Source organism: Trachemys scripta, chromosome 7 (genome assembly GCF_013100865.1).
Source record: "Trachemys scripta elegans isolate TJP31775 chromosome 7, CAS_Tse_1.0, whole genome shotgun sequence".
NCBI lineage: Eukaryota > Metazoa > Chordata > Testudines > Emydidae > Trachemys > Trachemys scripta.
The window spans coordinates 91,690,757-91,709,492 of NC_048304.1; the positions used below are offsets into that span (position 1 = coordinate 91,690,757).

Consider the following 18,736-nt stretch of genomic DNA (forward strand, 5'->3'; position numbering starts at 1 on the left):
TGGCCTTGCTACCCTGGGTGGGGGGGAGGGGGGAAGGAAGGTGTGTGTGTGGGGGGGTGTACGCGCGCGGCGGGCAGGTGCCCACATATTACTACACCCACCCCTCCGTAGGGCAGCCAGGCTGCATTGGTCCAAGGTCCGGTTCTGCCCCGGAGTAGCCGAGCTGCAGCCCCACCAACCAGCCCCCCAGCTCCTACGCGGGAGAGGCGGGCAGGCGCTGCGCCCCACCACAGGGAGAGGTGGGTGGAGCGCCGCAGGCAGAAAAGGGCCCCGACGAGCCCCACGTGACTCCACAGGCAGTAACTCCGTGGCCGCGGTAGTGTGAACATATCCTTCCGCTTCCCTGTGGCCTGCTCACCGTTTGCTCCCCGGGACGGATCTCCCAACCTCTCTAGGACCAGAGCGTTTCCCCGGGGTGCAGGAGAGGGCCGAGGAGCAGGCGGGGCAGCGGAAGGGAGGAACAGCGGTCGTAGCGGCAGCGGGACGCTGATGTGGCGGGACTATTTCTCAGTGGCGACGGCGGAGGAGGCGGGGGGCGGGACAGTCTCCGTCTCTCCTCGGAAGCTGCAGCCATGATGGAAATTTGAGGCGCTCAGTGTCGCTCGGGCGCGGAGGAGGCCGGGGCCGATGAGAGCGGGCGGCGGGCAGCCCCGCACGCACAGCAGCGCCTGAGCCCGCGCAGACTCGCTTCTCCGTGCGAGCCGCCTTCGGACACGCCGCCTTCTCCTCACGCGAGGCAGGGAGCGCCCGCCCGCCCGGCTGCGCGGCCCCAACGCGCGGGCTGCGCCGCCGCCCCGGGCGGGGAGCGGAGAGGAGCGGGACGGGGGGGCCCGACCCGCTGTCACCATTTCTGGGGCCCGGCGCGCTGGAGAGTTCCCCTCTCCGCCTCCATCGCCTCAAAGACGGCGGCGGCGGCGGCACATTCAGGGACCTGGGCCGACTCTAAACCCTTCCGCCGCCGCCGCGGCTCCAGCGCCGCTCGGGGCAGCTGGGGAAGGAGGGGGCCGCCGCCGCCGCCGGGAGCAGCCGCTGCCGCCGCAGGGGGAGGAAGGTTCGCTGCTTCCCCCGTCCCCAGCCGCCGCCTGCGGGCCTCGGGCAGAGCCGCAGAGGCAGGCCCTGTCCACGGTGCCATCTAGCAGTAGCAGCAGCCATTACCCGGCCGCCGTCCAGAGCCCAGCGGCCGCCGCTGCAGCAGCGGGGAGAGGGGAACCAGCCTCAACCAAGGCCAGGGCCGTCTGCATCCTGCAGAAGCCGTCGCCTCTGCCCTGCCTGTCCTCGCTGTTCCTGAGCAGCCCCCGGCTCCCAGACATGACCGCCATCATCAAAGAGATCGTCAGCAGGAACAAAAGGAGATACCAGGAGGATGGCTTCGACTTAGATTTGACCTGTATCCTTGCCCGGCCCACTCTGGCGTTTGGGTCGCCGTTCCTCTGGGAGCCGTGATCATCTCCCCAGCGACCTGTCGTGTTAATGCTGAGCAGGGATGCGTGTCTGTTCTCCCCTCCCCCTTCCACAGTGCTGCCATGTTCCTGACTGAATCCGCTGTGCTCCCCAGTGCAGCCAGAGCCCAGGCGGGCAGGCTGAGCGCTCGGCCTAGGCCCTGCACCCAGGATAGAGATGAGATTAAAATGAAAATGAGTGCTGCACCTACAGCTATTGCATCAGACCCTTACAGCAATTAGCTAGTGTGCCTGCCTGTGTTATTTGTATAGCTAGGGTCGGCATAGTTATTTCGAGCAAAATCAAATTAAAAAATGTGTGGCCAGGTGTGTACAGTTATTGTGATTGCAAGTTGGTCAGTTTTTAGCAACCGTATTACTTTGTTTTGTGAAAAATTGAGGTAGTCTGTTATAGAAAAAGCATATCCCAGGTTGAATGTTGTCTTCCTTCCAGTTGATTGATGTAGGATTGGGCATGAACATTACCTGCTCTGTACTTGTGTTTTAGGTTCTGTCATATATAGCTCAAAATAGAGATTGAGTATTTATTTGGTCCCTAATGATGGTGTCACTCAGATTATTGGGTATTATATTTAGCAAATGGTGATTGTAGAGATTAACACTGGTGCTCATTTGAAATTAAAGCATTCTAGTGTGGCCTGTATTGACATTTCTCTTACTTCAGTGTCCTGTCCCATTTACAGTGATTTCATTGCTCATGTTCAGAATAGTGCCTCTTATCTTGATATATGATTTTAGTTCAAATATAAAATGTAATTGTCCTACTGTGCTGCATGTACTGATGCCTTTTTCAATTGGTAACTCGACTACTTGAATCAGAGACATAATTTTAGTGGATGTGTAGTTTTGATTTGCTATTACCTGGGTCTTTGTGTAAACAGATACAAAATATGTACTGACTGAACAAATAAGTTCATGTTTGAATATAAGAAAATAACTATCCATATTTAAAAATCAGTCTTTTTTTTTTTTTTAAATACTAATTGGTCCATTCAGTGATATTTTATGCTGGTAGATCTTGTGTGCATTAATGTACTTATGCCTATGTGTATGAGGACATTTCACAAACGAAAATAGGAGATGAGGTTCTTTTTGTCAGCTGACTGCTATGTTTTGAATACATAGGACTCTGAGAAATGACCTGTTTGGGGATATGTAATCTAACTCTTAGTCCTAACAAGTCAAATCATGAAGCATTAGAACTGCATAGTCCTTTGAACAGATGTAGTATAGTAGCAGCAGTGGACAGATGTTTGTCTTTGAATGTGTGTTGCAAAGTTAATACAATATAAGGTTGTATTGTCATGTATTAAACTATGAGAATTAAGTTATTTATCACATGCTATTAACTAAAAGTAGAATTTGCTATTGAAGTACCTTCAGTCAAGCACTAAAACTATCTTAAGTATTGAAAATAGTATTCATTTTCAGAAGGAGGTTCGAATTTAGAATGGGTTTACAGTAAAGTCAAGATAAGCTTATTGCTCTTCAAAATATGAGCAGTATTGCATCACAGATACTAGATTTCTTCTGTATGGAGAGAGTGAAGTGTCTGTAGTACAGAATATGTACTGTTACATTGATTTGGGTGTCAGCCTAAAATTTTGAAGATTATTAAAAAACAAAATGTGTGATCCCAGGAAGTGACCATTTAGATTTTTAAAACACTAGCTACTACTTAGTAAAGCATTTGGGATTTTTGGTAAATATTTTTTATTCTCTTTTGGGAACATACTGATGGATTTAATGAGTTGCTATCATTTCAGACTTCCATTCTAAGTTCTTGCAACTTTTTATTTCTCTGTGATGTGGATAGTAATACAAACCTGGATTTTCAAGATATAGGTTAATATTATAAAACCTACAAGACTAATTCTTGCTTTAAAATAAAGCTTACGGACTTCAATGTTATTGCTATGCTAAATAGTGTACGTACTTATGACTTCTGTAATGATAGTAAAAATGGAAAACCAATAGCAAGAAACCTAATTTCATACTTCTCAGTTTTAGGGTTGGTCCTTAAAACATTTTTTTTTAAAATGTGTATGTCAAAAGGACATACTATAACAAAACGGAACTTCCTTTTAACTATTCATCTGCTTATACTTATTTTTGGCTTCTTGGTAAGAAGATTCTTGAATTTTAGTTAATGATTTTCTCACTTATCCGGCTCAGGGTTTTGCATGATACATTCAATATTGTTACAAAATGTGTCTACTTTGTACTTTGCTGACTTAAAAAAAAAATCATAAACCTATTTTTTTTTAGGTTTACATTAGAGGTTTGTGAGAAGACAAACTAATTTGGACAGAGACAACTCCTGGTTTTAACTTGTTTAAGTTTATGGAAAGATTGGTTTTAGAAATAGTTCAGAATATTTCACGGAGGAGTTAGTATCAAAATAGGTATTTTCCATAAGGTTCTTATTCACTGTAGAAGATTCTGAACAGATAATGAAGGAAGAAAGCTCCATGTACTGAATGACAAAATATAATTGGATGTATTAGAATACTAAACCTGATAAATTGGTGAGCATTTGATTTTTTTTTTTTTTTTTATTACGTTTGTGAAGGCTTCACAAGGAAGCCCTTTGACAAAGTTGTTAGGGGGTAGTTAGTATAACTTTTGAGGTACTGGATAGGACTAAGTTGTTTTCTCTATATAACTTAATCATTCTTTATACATGTAATCTGCAAATTAATCTTAGTTGAGTTAACTTTTTTTGTGGGTAGAGAGATTGCTCATAACTTTGAGAAGGAAAGACTAGATTTTAAATGTAGCACAGAAGGAGGTGTATGAGCATATGATCTCAGGATTGTCAGCTTTTTGGATTTTGATTTTTCTTGTGTTTTTTAATGTCAACAATCAGGATGTCCTTTTTTTCTTTTAAAACAAACATATTTACATAGCTTACACATTCCTGAACATACTTTACAGGCCATAAAAAGTCCCTTTCAACTACAAAATGTTTTTTTGGGGGTGAGTTGGAATTGTGTATGGGTAGTGGTCACATCCCAGGTTTAATAACAAAGATGTTTTTATATGTTGGTCTTAAGTTATGTGATCAAAACATCATAAACTAATCACTTAACAAGTGTCATACGATAAAATCAGTTTAAATTATTCATGCAGAAAGAAGATTCTAACTTGATTACACTGATTTTTACACATTACACAGGTTGAACTGCTAAACAAAGTTCTTATATGTCACACTACAACATGCACCATTTGTGGAAGTTTTTACTTGGAATAGCGGTGGAAAGGGATGTCTTCAACATTATATCCATTCATTTAAAAAAAGTTAAAAGTAATATAAAATATTTTTACCTGCCTCTGATTCCTTCTACCATATTTATCTCTGCTTCGGCATGAACATTTTTAAGTATAGTTTGTGAAATAGTAGGTGGGGGGCAAGGGACAAATATAACTTTTTTTATATTACTGGTTTCCCTTTAACATACAGTGACACCTTAACTGTATTTTTGAATAATTTTACAATGCTTGAATACCGGTATTTCTGAAACTATGTCCTTAATTTTTTTTATTTGCTGTGGTTGATGAAAGTTAAGTGGTAACAATTGTATAGAACTGTCTCATGTAACTTGGATTGAATGCATGTGTTTTAGATGTAGTCTGTAGAAAGTTACTTAAATCTTTTGTGGAGCTTTCAGTCAGTTAAGAAGTCTTAAAAAAATATATAGTTGGTTGATACCTATATTATATACCTGTTCACAGCTTCAGTCAGGCAAATTATGATCACTGCATTTTAAAATGTTCATTTCACACCAGAGTTCCATCCTGCATTGAGATCAGCTAGCAAGGACACCTGTACTGATCTTGAAGCAGGACTAGGACCCCAGTTGTGTGCATAGTGACTTTTATCCATATTAATGTCAATGAACTCCTATACAAGTTCTTACTGTTATTACATTTAAAAATAATTGTGCATATATTGGTTATTTAAATCAAAATTCTGAGCAGACGTTTCAGTGTAATTAACTAAATTTTCCCTGTTAGAACTACTGTCAGAGAATTGTGCATTTTTGAATGAAATCTTAAAATGATCATATAACTTCACCATAAATTATTGCTTCTTGGTTTTAGGAAAATAAATCCGAAGTAATGGTGTGATGTCTTAATCATCGAATATTTAAAAATCTAATATTCCATTTAAATTAGAACCAATATTTGAGGTTGAATATCTAATTAAATGCAGTCTTTATAATTGAGGCATAATATAGTGATTCTTATTAAATATTTTGTAATGGAAGGTTTTATTTGATATAAAGGTACTAAAATCCCCTATATTATTCATGACTCTTAAGTGTACTAGTAAATCATTGCATTTACTAAATTTACTGGTGAGAAAATATTCCTGTGTTTACATATGCATTATGTTACTTAGCAATATTAAAAGCTTGACAGGTTCGAATTGCTCTTGGAGAATTATCTAGGAAGTTGCATTTTGATCATGAAAAATTAGTTTCAGTATCACTGTGAATTACTCGTATATCCTCTTGTAGTATTGTACCTAATAGCTATTATTTTTAAATGTGCACCAGAAGAGTGTTGGGTCACGAGCCTGGGGCTCAAGAAACCCAGCTTCAATTTCCTGGTCCACTGCTAACTTCTTGAGTGAACTTCGGGCAAATCACTGCCTTATTTTCCCCATCTGTAAAATGTGTTAATAGTACTTCCCTACGTCACAGTAGTGTGTGTTCAGGATAAAAAGATTTTGACATGTCCAGGTACTGTGATACCATATAAGTACCTAAAATAGAAAACCAGGTGCTGTTAGATGTAGAAATTTGTGCTTTTATTAAAAAAACAAACAAATAAAAAAACCACTGATTAGATGAGCCCTTATCTTTTTGTGAGGAAGATTATTTAACTTTGCCACTTTTGTATTATGTATTTATGGATAGCACTGTTTTGGTAACTAAAGCCCATACAAAATATGTATTTCAGTAATTGCCTTTGCAAAACATGCACTTTTGAGGTCAGCATTTTTGTGCTGTATTAGAAGGGAGACTTAGTGTATTTTCATTCAAATTTGGGCTTGGCTCTTAGTATTTTCCTGTTCTATAAATAGTATGATAGTGCCAACTTCACGAGGAACTGCTTGATTTCTGCATTGTCTAACGATTTTAGTCAGTGTGCAGCTTTTCTGAAGACTGCACAAGGTAAACATAAAGTTAAAAATTAACAAATTACCTGTGTACACTTTTAAATGGACAGAAGCTGCCAACTCTTATTCCATGTGTTCACTTGTAGCTTCTAGTCAAGTGATGGCTAGATGTTCTGTTTGAATTCTTCTGTTCAAGTATGAGGGAAATGAATACAGAAAAATAGTGAATAACTTGTAAATGTCTGAAAAATGAATAGTGATTTTTTTAAAGAAATAGCTAGTAAAATTAATTCTTTAGTGAAATTGTATGCTCTCAAATATTAAACAGAATCTTTGTTGGACAAGTAGTTCTGGAATATATAATGGACTTGTCTAATCTTGTATTAAAATAGGTACTGCCCTGTAATGTGTAAAAATGTTGCAGGGTTTATAGAGCAAATGTATACTAAAATTGAAATTTGGTTTAAAAAGACTAAGGAAACTTAAGTTCAAGGCTGCAACTATGTTAACCAAACATTAATGTAATTATTGGAGATACCCTATCTCCTAGAACTGGAAGGGACCTTGAAAGGTCATGGAGTCCAGCCCCCTGCCTTCACTAGCAGGACCAAGTACTGATATTGCCTCAGATCCCCAAGTGGCCCCCTCAAGGATTGAACTCACAACCCTGGGTTTAGCAGGCCAGTGCTCAAACCACTGAGCTATTTTGTAGTGCTCTGTACCAAATTATGAACTCCCGGGAGATATCTGCAATACCATTTTGAGCTGTACAACTAGCTGTCTTAATTCTGACTCTACTTGCTTTTGAAAGGTTATTAAAACCATATTACTTTACAGTGGAATTTTCAGAAGTGCCGACTATTGGTGTTTGATCACTTACTTCAATGGGAGTGCAGTCAGGCCAATGCTGAGCACTTTCGAAAATTCCACCCTTTAAGCCTTTGTTTTAAGGTAATATGTCAATGGGTGGGTTAAACTTCAGCCTTTGAGAGTGTTGTCATCTTTATGGATGTGTACCCTATTTAGCAATTTGTGGCCATCACACTAATTCCGAACATTAAGTCTTAGTTCTGTCCTCAGATAGTCGCATGTAACTACTTTTGTTAACTTCAAAGAGTATATTACCCATGTGTCTCGGGGAATAATATAGTCCTGTATATGGAGCTTGTGAAACATTTGGGCTGGTTAGTATTGCTGCAGCATGGCATATATAGAAATACGAGTGAGATCTCTTCATATCTGTTGATTGTTGACTAATAGCTCTTAGTAAAGATTTTTTTTGTCATTGCATAGTTGGTTATTCTCAATACACTTAATGATTATATAGTAACTATTGAAAGTTTCCAAAGTGTAACGTTTGCTGTGTGGGTAGCAGTTACTTTCTTTAGAAAAACTTGTTAGTTTTTATCATGTGTTAAATAATTTTCAGAAGCATCTAAGTACCTTTGATTTATGCCAGAGGAAGGCACAATTACATGTGTGTTTTTGTATTATCTTGATCTGTAGCAATTTGAGTACAGAAATTCCTCTTAACTTGATGAGAATATACTAATTTATGGAAGTGACCTATGTGACTTAATGTAGCACAGTAATTCCTTACTTAAAGTCGTCCCGGTTAACATTGTTTCATTATTAGGTTGCTGATCTATTAGAGAACATACTCGTTTAAAGTCGCACAACGTTCCGTTATAAGGTTGTTCGGCTCACCCTATTCTGCCCGCCCAGTGCTCCTGTCGTGGAGTAGGCTCTGGGGCTTGCCCGCTTCCCAGCTGGAATGCCAGGTGGGCGGGGTGGGGCAAGCCGCTGCGCCCCATGTAGGCGGAACAAGCCCCTGAACCCGCTCCCCAGCTGGAACGCTGGGTGGAGTGGGGCAAGCCCCCACACTGTGACCCTGCTCCCTGGCAGGAGTGCCAGGCAGGCAGTGCAAAGCAAAACCCTGTGCCCCGACCCCACTACTCCCCTGCCTCAACCAAGCTTCACAATCATCATTGGTGAGTAAAACATAAATTGTTTAAAATTATTTAAAACGTATACTGTATATGTATATAATGTCTTTTGTCTGACGAAAAAAATTCCCTGGAACCTAACCCCCCCCCCCATTTACATTAATTCTTATGACGAAATTGGATTCACTTAGCATCATGTCACTTAAAGTAGCATTTTTCAGGAACATAACTACAATGTTAAGCGAGCAGTTATTGTATTTCAGGAAGCAAAAAATATTTGAAAGGAAAATTTTCAGCATGTGAGCTAAAACCATACAGAATATATTGCCCTTCAAAACATGATAAATTAATAATATTCTTAGGCAGGACTTTGTATATGAAGTTTCTGCCTAGAATGTAATTTTTGTTTGGTACATATTGCTGAACTTTAGTCTTTATAATGAAATGACAGAATTTGCCTGAATCAGTGTTGTCAGGCACCACGTTAATGCAGCACAAAAAAAAGTGAAATTAAACAACCTGCCAGTAAATCTAAAGTTAGTATTTTTAGTCCCTTTGCACTATGTGTAAAGTTACCACTTAAGACATTTTAACAGTAATAGACTGTATCCCCGACCAATGCAAGCCATAAAAAGCAAGGGAATAACAGGTAGGTTTTTTTTAAACACCTTATGAACACCCCTTCGTTCTCAGTCTAGTGTGTGGTGATTGCTCAGATTTCTAACCTGGTTTATTGGTTATATATATATTTGTCTTGGTATCCTGTTGGTGGTTCTTTTGTAATTACATTTTGTGTAATTCTGTACATCATTTTATCCATGTGTGGAAATGATACAATAACTAATTGCAAATAGTGGCTAGAAGATGTTTTTCTGTAATGTTTAGGAAGTGATGAAGGTCCGTTAACTCTAATTTGGTATTTATACATAGAAATTGCAGAATTGAAATCTGAATGTGTATGCAAGTAGAATGAAGTTTTTACATTAGTCTTTGAAGGTTAGGGTAGAGATTATGCAAGAGTGATAGTTGAGATCAAGAAGAGGAACTAGTAAATAAAGTGTAGCAGGGATGTTGAATGACTGACTTAATTATTTCCTTGATTTTCATGGTATGTGTTTGGTGGGATATGCAGTGTAGAAAAAAACTCAAATTAATTTTTTCTGTGTGGGGAATTTTCCATAGTTTTTAATCTCTGTATATCAGTATGGTTATTCATGTAGTTTGGTATCAACATTAATACGTATTGTATTAAAAACATAAATGAGAGGATTGAGGTTGCTTTTTCCTGTGCAGTCTTAATTCTGGACCTTGGTGTGTATGCATTACTCTAGTTCTGCCTAATATCACACATGAAGTCCTGAGGTAGAGCCAGCAATAGAACCCATTTCTCCTGGGTTTTAAGGCTTGTCTGTGGCCTGGTCTACAATAGGAAATTAGGTCAATATAACTACATCACTCAGGGGTGTGAAAAGTCTACAACCCTCAGTTACTCAGATAAAATGACCTCCTTCTCTCTCTCTCTCTCCCTCCTCCCCGGTGTAAACAGCACTAGGTTGATGGGAGAATTCTCCTGTTGACCTAGCTACCACCTCTGGGGAAGGTGGAGTACGTGGAGTACCTATGTCAATAGGAGAAGGCCTCCTCTCATTGGCATAGGTAGCATCTTCACTGGAGTGCTGCAGTGTTTTAAGTGTAGATGAACCCTACAAATGAAGTTACTTCAGAATAGCTATTCTGCAATAACTCCATGTGTAGGCACGCTTTTATTTGGCAATAAGAGTGCCTTGTTCTGGTTTAGCTTAATCTGATTTGGTAGTGGATTCAGGAATAGTTTCTGTGCTTTAAATTCACACCGTACCTTAATCTGTATTAATTTCTAAGACCTTCCTTAGTTGATTGTAACATAAGGTAACACCGTTTCTGTTCTTGCAACAGTCTGCTTCCTTCACTGCCCATCCTATGAAGTCAGTGGACAAGGTTCAGTAGGAAAAAAGTACATGATCATGCAATTAAACGTTATCAGAATGCATATATGCAGGGGATTTGAATAAAGGTCGTGTGGACAGTTTTTAATGTAGGGTAGTTCTGTTTCTCAAATGGTAGAAATCTGTGCTGGGATGCGGAAGTGCAGTGTTCAGACCCTACTAATGTACGATGGGGGGGAAGAGGGTATAATTTTTTAATTTTTCCTTTAAAACAAAAACACAAAATCTAGGAAATCACATGTGAAAACTGTTAAAAGAATGTTATTTACGTTTCAAAGTAAAGTGCAGAAAAGTTAAATACCGGAGTGATGGCTGCCCATGCAATCTTAATTCTGCTCTCTTGAACATATGCAGTACAAAACAGTTTTTAATTACAGGGTCGCATTTTTTTTCTTGCTAGGATCCCTGCATCATTCAGTACACTAGATGGATGCATAAAGTTGCAGAGAATTGTAAATCCTGCATTTCCTAAATTGAGTGCTTGATTTAGCAGCTAACATACAGTTTTTGATCTAATATTACAAAAACACCTCTACCCCAATATAATGCACCCTGATATAACACGAATTCGGATATAACACGGTAAAGCAGTGCTCTGGGGGGGGCGGGGCTGCAGACTCCGGCGGATCAAAGCAAGTTTGGTTTCACCCATAACACGGTAAGATTTTTTTTTTTTTTGGCTCCTGAGGGCAGCGTTATATCTGGGTAGAGGTGTATATCGAAAATAATAGCAGTCACTAGACTTCATTAGAATAAAACAAGTGTATTCCACCCCCAATCTGGTATTGAAGATTGCTTTGCATTCCTGCTTTTGTCTCTGTATTAATGATCTCCCAGAGGAAGTTATGATTGAGGATGTTAATAGTAGAAAATTCTTGTAAACCCCTAAATTAGATTTCACAAAACTTTCATACAAAATGTCTCTGTCCTCCAGGCTGATATGCTTTTGTATTTTTCCCTATTTATGAAAGTTTTGGATATCTCTTGGGACTTCTATAAAATTCTGTATTCTAGTTCTTGCCAAGAACAGTGATGCAGTGTGTGGATACATTAACTTGAAAGCAGCTATCAGAAAGATGTAACTCTCTAGCCTAGAAATTCTTTTTGGCTAAGAAGGAATACAATGTTGTAGCTCACTCTTAGTTGTGCTGGTCTTGCCGGCTAAAATGAGTAAAGAGTAGAAGAACATATTGTTTTTGAATATGAGCTGAAGAGATTCACATTCTTGACTGTACATATGCGCTCTGTCTTTGCCAGAAACATCTACGCAGACTTTGTTGGGGCCACATGCATGTTTCCTTGTGGAACTGAACACTTATACCTGAAGTTACATATCCTTCTAGCTGCTTTTGTTAGCTGATTTCCTTGTTGAACTATATTTTCCTATAGTTTGAATAGTGTAGTCATGCTGTTGCTTGGTTTGTTAGACCCTTTTTATTTTAATTTCTTATTGCTTATTTCTCTTGGTGGTGAGAGAATCTCATTCACATTCTGTAATATCAGCAACCACTTCTTAGGGAATTTATCAGCTTTCCAGAGGAACTCATGCCATCTTTTTCGTTATCCACATTTTTTGTGTTCATGAATCTGCAAAGCAGGTTACAACTAAAAATCCAGCACACCTTTTTCTTCAAACTCTTTCTCAAGCATCTCTTCTGGAGTAAATCTGACCCCTATGCATGGTTTCCCACATTACTATAAAATAGAACTTGCTTATAGCCTTTGTACTCCAATTAGACATTTTTATTGTTTACATGAAGTTTTGTAAATAGAGGATTTTCTCCCATGCACATAGTATAGATAAACAGAATTGCTTACTGTGCTTAAATTACGTGCTACAAGTTTCAGTTTAAAATATAAAAAGGATTTAAACTGAAAACATCAGACATTAAAAGGTTAAAATGTTACTCCTAAATTGCAAAATTGTCCTATCAATAAACCACATCTGAGACTCTCTTCTTCTTCTTTAAGTCACAGATGGCAGAGCTGGCAAAGTGCAGCTGATTGGCTACAAGGAACCCTCCTTAACTCTCTGAAGAACTTTCTTCCTGTTCATTTCTTTTCTACTATCTGACCATCCAGAATCGCTGAAAAATAGCAGGCTGATTATGTGTCCCAGACCAACTAACAGGAATGCAGCCTGTATCTAAATAGGGAGTGTGTGTACAGGATAGTACTGCCAACTGGCAAATGTCATGTGTGCCAACAGGCTTCTGTATATGCATATCCAGTGCAGCTCAGTGGATTTTTTTTATTAGGAACAGCCAAAAAAAACCCACACACACATGCGTTGGCTCTTGAGGTACAGCCAAACTTCTTTAAATCTGCTTCAGAGAATGCTTGTGGGTGTCACTTTAGGGGTGAATCCTGTCCCACATCTGTCACTGCTCTTGAATCAGTAGGATTTAGTGGTGCAGAGGTTGAGATAAAATTTTGGGAGCTCATGTAGAGGATTTGCACACTTTGTGTACCATTGAGGTCCAGCTCTGCAACACTATGCACCTCATACAGCTAGGGTTTAGCGGTAGTCATTGAATCCAATGTCCATTTCCTTTACACAGTGGAGCAGAAGAGACATTGAGACTATTCCAGCAAATGAGGAATGATGACTCTGCTGCTGCGGAGAGGTGGCATGGGGATTGATCCCAGCGCACACTTAATTTGCTTAGGATATGCACTCTGCCTAAGATTTGGGTCTTTGGCAGATTATAGTTCTAGTTTCAGACGGTCTGTAGACTCAGGAAGACAGCACAGCATTGATTACACCAGTTTCATATTTGAAAAGTTTGAAATCATGAAGGCTAAAAATATAATTTTTTTTTTCTATATAGAAGTTTAAGATTCGTAGGACTGGGTGAGAGATGGCTTTCACTTGTCAGGAAGTTGCCTACTCTCCATTGGTGATTTGCCAGGTGGATATGTCAAGACCTGTATCTATCTTAGTGTATTTCTTCACAGCAGCTGGGAGGTGTAATTCCCAATATGGGTAGACATACCCATGTTGGCACTTCCCAAGCTAATGCCTAAAAATAGCAGTGTGGCAACAACAGCACAGGCGGCAACTCGGGCACCTCCCCTGTGTTACATGCTTGGGCAGTAAGCCTGTGCCAGTGTGGCCATACCAGTATTATTAGGTGCTAGCTTGAGCAGAACTAGCACTTTCCACACTGGGGATTACACTTCAGCTGCTGTGTAGACATACCTTTAGTTACTTCTAAAGAATGTGGTGTGTGTGTATATATAGAGAGAGAGACACACCGAACAAAACTTATGAATCTAGAAAGAATGCTGGCTTTTCTTTGTTACCCCATATTCGAAGGAGCATGTATTGATATTACTTTTTTTAAAAAAAGTCTAATTGTCAATTTACAAAATGTCCATACACAGGAAATCCTCTATTTAGAAAGTAAACGTTCTATGGGCTCTCTAGTATGGTTTTTAAATACCATGCAGAACTTTCCATTTGTTGCATAGGTAATTGTTATTACCTGTGAAAGAAAATGTTTAAAAGTGTATTTTGTATAAAATTCATACACCAAATAATTCTTTAGGTAATCTAATGATTTAAAGCTCTAATTTTGTTGATTTAAAAGAGAATGTGCTCTATTTGACAAGCAAGGTTTTAGTTGGGTATGAGTTTGCAACTCTCTTGGGAATGGATTTAAGAGCATCTTAATTATTGGAAAATATTTCAGGGTAACTTATTAGGCTTACTTCCATTATTTACTGTTCCATAACAGATGAAGTTACTGAATAGAATTCTTACGTTTTTTCTGTTTTATAGTAAAACACTGGCTCACCCTAAATGGAACTGCTTAAACAAATGTATTAAAATACTGGAAAGGAAAAAAAAAATTATACTGCATGCCCTTTAATTGTTGACTTATACTCAAATGTAACTACAAAGGAGAAAAAGACCACTTTTTAAATTAATTACAACTTCTAATGGTTACATTATTTACAGTTTGTTCCTCTAGTAATAGCACAAATCTCAACTTTTTAAAAATGAAAAAAATTCTTTTCATTTTGGGAATTATTTCAGGGTTATGGAATAAAGAAATCTATTTACTGTCAAATCCAGAAATACAATTATAAAAGAGCGCGCTGTGATATACAAGTAATTCACTTGTATGTTTCTTTTTCACACTTTATCTTCTGTTTGTCTTACTATCAGGGAAGCATCACTTTTTCATTGTAATATTTGCTATTATTACCAGTGTAATTCTATTGTACTGTGTTCAAAAATTTATTGCGATTAATCAGTTTCAATTGCATTGTTAAACAATAATAGAATACCATGTATTGAAATATTTTTGGAGGTTTTCTATATTTTTATACAGGGCCTGCGAGGCCGGGCTCCGGCCTCCCTCGGAGTGCAGGGCTCCAACCTTCCTCCCTACCCTGCTGTTGGCAGAGCTGGGGCTTCAGCTTCTGCTGCCTGCAGAGCTCCTGAGCTGGGGCTGCCACTGCTGCCTCCCTCCGCAGCCAGAGGTATGCAGTTAACATATTAAAAAAATTAATGCATTAATTTGGTTTTCAGTTCATCGCAGGCGTTAACTCTGATTAATTGACAGCCCTGGTAAATACAATTGTCAGAGCTGAATTCCTTCCTTTTGTAAGTTTGTCAGTGCTAATGTTAGGGAAATACTTTACTCTTAAAATCTTTATCAGGTAGCAGATTAGGAGAATCTTTGTTTGACTAGAGAAGATTTTATTGATGTCTTTGAAACTTAACTTGAGGCTTACACTACTAATTTTTCTTTCCAAGGTATCCTGATGTTAAGCAGCCAGTGTTGAATTGGCAATGAGACGACAAAGCTATGAAAATGTTTGTGTTTAATAAAGCAGTAAACTATCAATATTGATGTAAGTCCTGATTCTGCAAACAGCTGCACCAGGAGGGATTTCTGTTCTCCTGCTGAGTTCCATTGAAACATGAAACAGTGCACTGGGGCCTTTGTTGGCACAAAAAATGAATGTTAAAACCAACATGAGCAAAACCATATGTGGTATAAAGGGAAAAATTGCTTTAAATAGGAATAGGGGTTTGAATTTTAATTTAAATAGGTTTGACTGTGATGATTTATTTGGCTGTCTCTGATTTAAATCCAGTGTAAGCTACCAATTCATGAATAATGTAGGTGAGTTGGATGGAATCTCCAGGTGTTGGAGAGGTAGCTCAAGATGAAAACAAGAAGATTCAAATACTGCTGTGGTCAGTTTGGATTCTGTTTGATCACTCAGAGCCACACAAAGAGAGTCATGCACATTTGTTGGAAAATCAGTCCTGACACCAGGATTTTTAACTGTGCGCATGACAATATGGTGTCTCCTCTCTTCTCTCCTCTTCCCCCCCACCACCCATTGCATGTGTGTTTTTCTTTGGGGTTTTTGTTTTTTGGGGGGGGGTATGGGGGAGGGAAAGGGGAAAGGAGTGGAAGTCTAACACATGGTCCAAAATCAGAATTTCCCTAAAAGCTATCTTCAGAATAACTTCAGTTATTGGTTTAAGGCAGAGGTGGGCAAACTATGGCCCGCGGGTCACATCGGGCCTGTGGGACAGTCCTGCCCGGCCCCTGAGCTCCTGGTCCGGGAGGCTAGCCCTGGGCCCCTCTCCCGCTGTTCTCTCTCCCCTGCAGCCATGATAAGGGGCAGGAGGTCCTGGGGGGCAGTCAGGGGAGAGGGAGCTGGGGCTGGTTGGATGGGGCAGAGGTCCCGCCGGGGGCGGTCGGGATGGGGAACAGGTGCGGTTGGATAGGGCAGAGGTTCTGGGGTGGGGGCAGGGGGTGGGGAACAGTGGGGTTAGATAGTCGGTGGGGTCCGAGGGGGCAGTCAGGGGAAGTTCTGAGGGGGGCGGGCGGGGGGGGGGGGGGGGGGGGGTCAGAGGGGGGTGAGGCCAGGCTGTTTGGGGAGGCACAGCCTTCCCTTCCCAGCCCTCCATACAGTTTCGCACCCCGATGTGGCCCTTGGACCAAAAAGTTTGCCCGCACCTGGTTTAAGGTGTATTATTTGCCTTCACGTTTGTAGCTAAATAAAGTTCCCCATTTTTTTTTTTCTTCATGCTATCTGAAAAATAAAATCTAGCTCACAGTTAATCTTGAGGCTCCAGTAATTTTGCTTTGCAAAATGGTAACTTTTTTTTTTATGCATTTAAACTCAGTTTAGGCCTTGAACTTAGAATCTCACTGCAACCAACAATTTTTTTTTAGAAAAACTTTTTTTTCTTGAGGGTAAGAGGTAAGGAATGTATATGGTGGGTTCAGGAAAGATTTTAAAACAAATGGTATACTTTTTTTATATTAATCAGTGCATGCGATTTAACTGTTATGTTTCATCTCATTGAGACTCCTTTTCAAAGGCATAGGTGGCTTCATTTACTATAAGTAAGTGCATGAATTTTTGTCTCTGTGCTATTGCCATATTACTTCAGAATAGTCTATTGTAATATGAGGATGCGTTTGTCCAAAGTTATTTGACAGTAAGTTTGACCAGGTTTATTTAGTTCTACTTTTCATGTTAAATAATTGGCTTCTTTAGCATGAGTTTTTTCTTTTAGAGGCATTTCCAGAAATAATAATAATCAGTATTTGAAATTTGCGAAAGCTAATTTTCTGCGTCTTTAGATTAATGGTTTCTCTTTTCAGTTTCTTGAGAGCTTCAGAATTAAAATGGTACTTGGATTTCAATGAATTTCACTAATTTCAAGATTTCTAGGTTTATCATTAAATCACTTTGGCATGGAAATCTGGCATGGATTCCCTATGGTGCTGTGGTTGGAAAAGTGTATAAGCAGTTGAGTATAACTGAAGTTTTAGTAAAATCTGTGATCCGTAATACTCTGCTTATTATGGGCAAGATTAAAATACACCGGGCCCTCGCTAGAACGCACGTCTGTATAGTGCGAATTCGCTTATAACGTTGTTGCGGCCATGGATCCCAAATTTAATTACTTTCATTGGAATTCATGTTAATGCGTTCCCCGCTATAACATGATCCCCACGTTAACGCAGTACCGCGCATGGATCCCAAAATCCCACATTCTAGCGAGGGTCTGCTGTCCTTGAGTTACTCCACAAGTAACTCGCTTCGCTTCCATGGAGCTACGTGCATAGTGAAGTATGTTCAGTGTCAGTAAAGATGGTGGAATTCAGCTTAGAAATGAAAAACTCTGATGAAACTTTTAAGTCAGTCAGCCATCTCTGCTGTTTAAAAATTGGGTTGTAGTATATACAGTCCATAGCCTTAAAATAAAGGCGTGTTAGATTTGGCCATAGTTGTTAATGTAAACATCTATAAGGGGTGGGCAAACCTTTTGGCCCGAGGGCCAGATCTGGGTGGGAAAATTGCATGCAGGGCCATGAATGTAGGGTTGGGGCAAGGGGTTGGGGTGTAGGAGAGGGTGCAGGTAGGGGCCAAGGGGTTGGGGTGCAGGAGGGGGCTCAGGGCAGGGGGTTGGGGTGCAGGGAAGTGTGCAGAGTGCAGGAGGGGGCTCAGGATAGGGGTGCAGGGTGTGGCAGGAGGCTCAGGGCAGGGGTTTGGGGTGCAGGCTCTGGCCTGGCGCTGCTTACCTTGAGTGACTCCGGGGTGCCAGTGGGGCTAAGATAGGCTCCCTGCCTGCCCTAGCCCCACGCCACTCGTTGAAGCGGCTGGCATCACATCCCTGCGGCCCCTGGGGGAGAGAGGGCAGATGGCTCCGCGCGTTGCCCTTGCCTTTAGGTACCTCCCCCGAAGCTCCCATTGGCCGCGGGTCTCCGAGAGCCGCGAGAGGCGGTGCCTGCAGGCGAGGGCAGCGCACGGAGCCCTCTGCTGGCAATCCTGCGGGCCGGATCCAAAGCCCTGATGGCTGAATCTAGCCTGCAGGCTATAGTTTGTCCACCCTTGATCTATAACTATCTTGGATACTGAAGAAACTTGTACTGCTTGAAAACTGACAGGTTGACGTCACCCCACGGGAGGGTTTTTTAAGTAATGGTGCAGGAAAGTAGGGGCAGAGTTTGTGTAAACCGGAAATCTGTAAACGAACTAGTCGAGGTTACAACTTTTCCCGTCTGTACCTTTGTTTGACCATGTATGCTGTTTGAAACAATATATCTATTAGCTTGCACATTTTAAATATCATAATTGCTTGGATGCTTTGTTTGGTCTGTCCTCTTTATGGCCTATAATTAAGGCTGCAAGTCTGTCACAGGTCACGGAAGTCACGGATTCTGTGACTTT

The 18,736-nt window shown here is 40.6% G+C and overlaps 1 protein-coding gene across 1 annotated transcript in view; it reads left to right on the forward strand.

The window, feature by feature from the left end:
- Positions 1-678: 678 nt before the first annotated feature.
- The window catches only part of PTEN (phosphatase and tensin homolog), a gene marked incomplete at its 5' end in the record, with an annotated part of 95,893 nt that continues 77,835 nt past the window's right edge, over positions 679-18,736 (forward strand). Inside the window, one exon of the mRNA XM_034776858.1 lies at positions 679-1,387. Within this exon, the coding sequence (XP_034632749.1) occupies positions 679-1,387 (709 nt within the window). The remainder of the gene's footprint in view (positions 1,388-18,736) is intronic.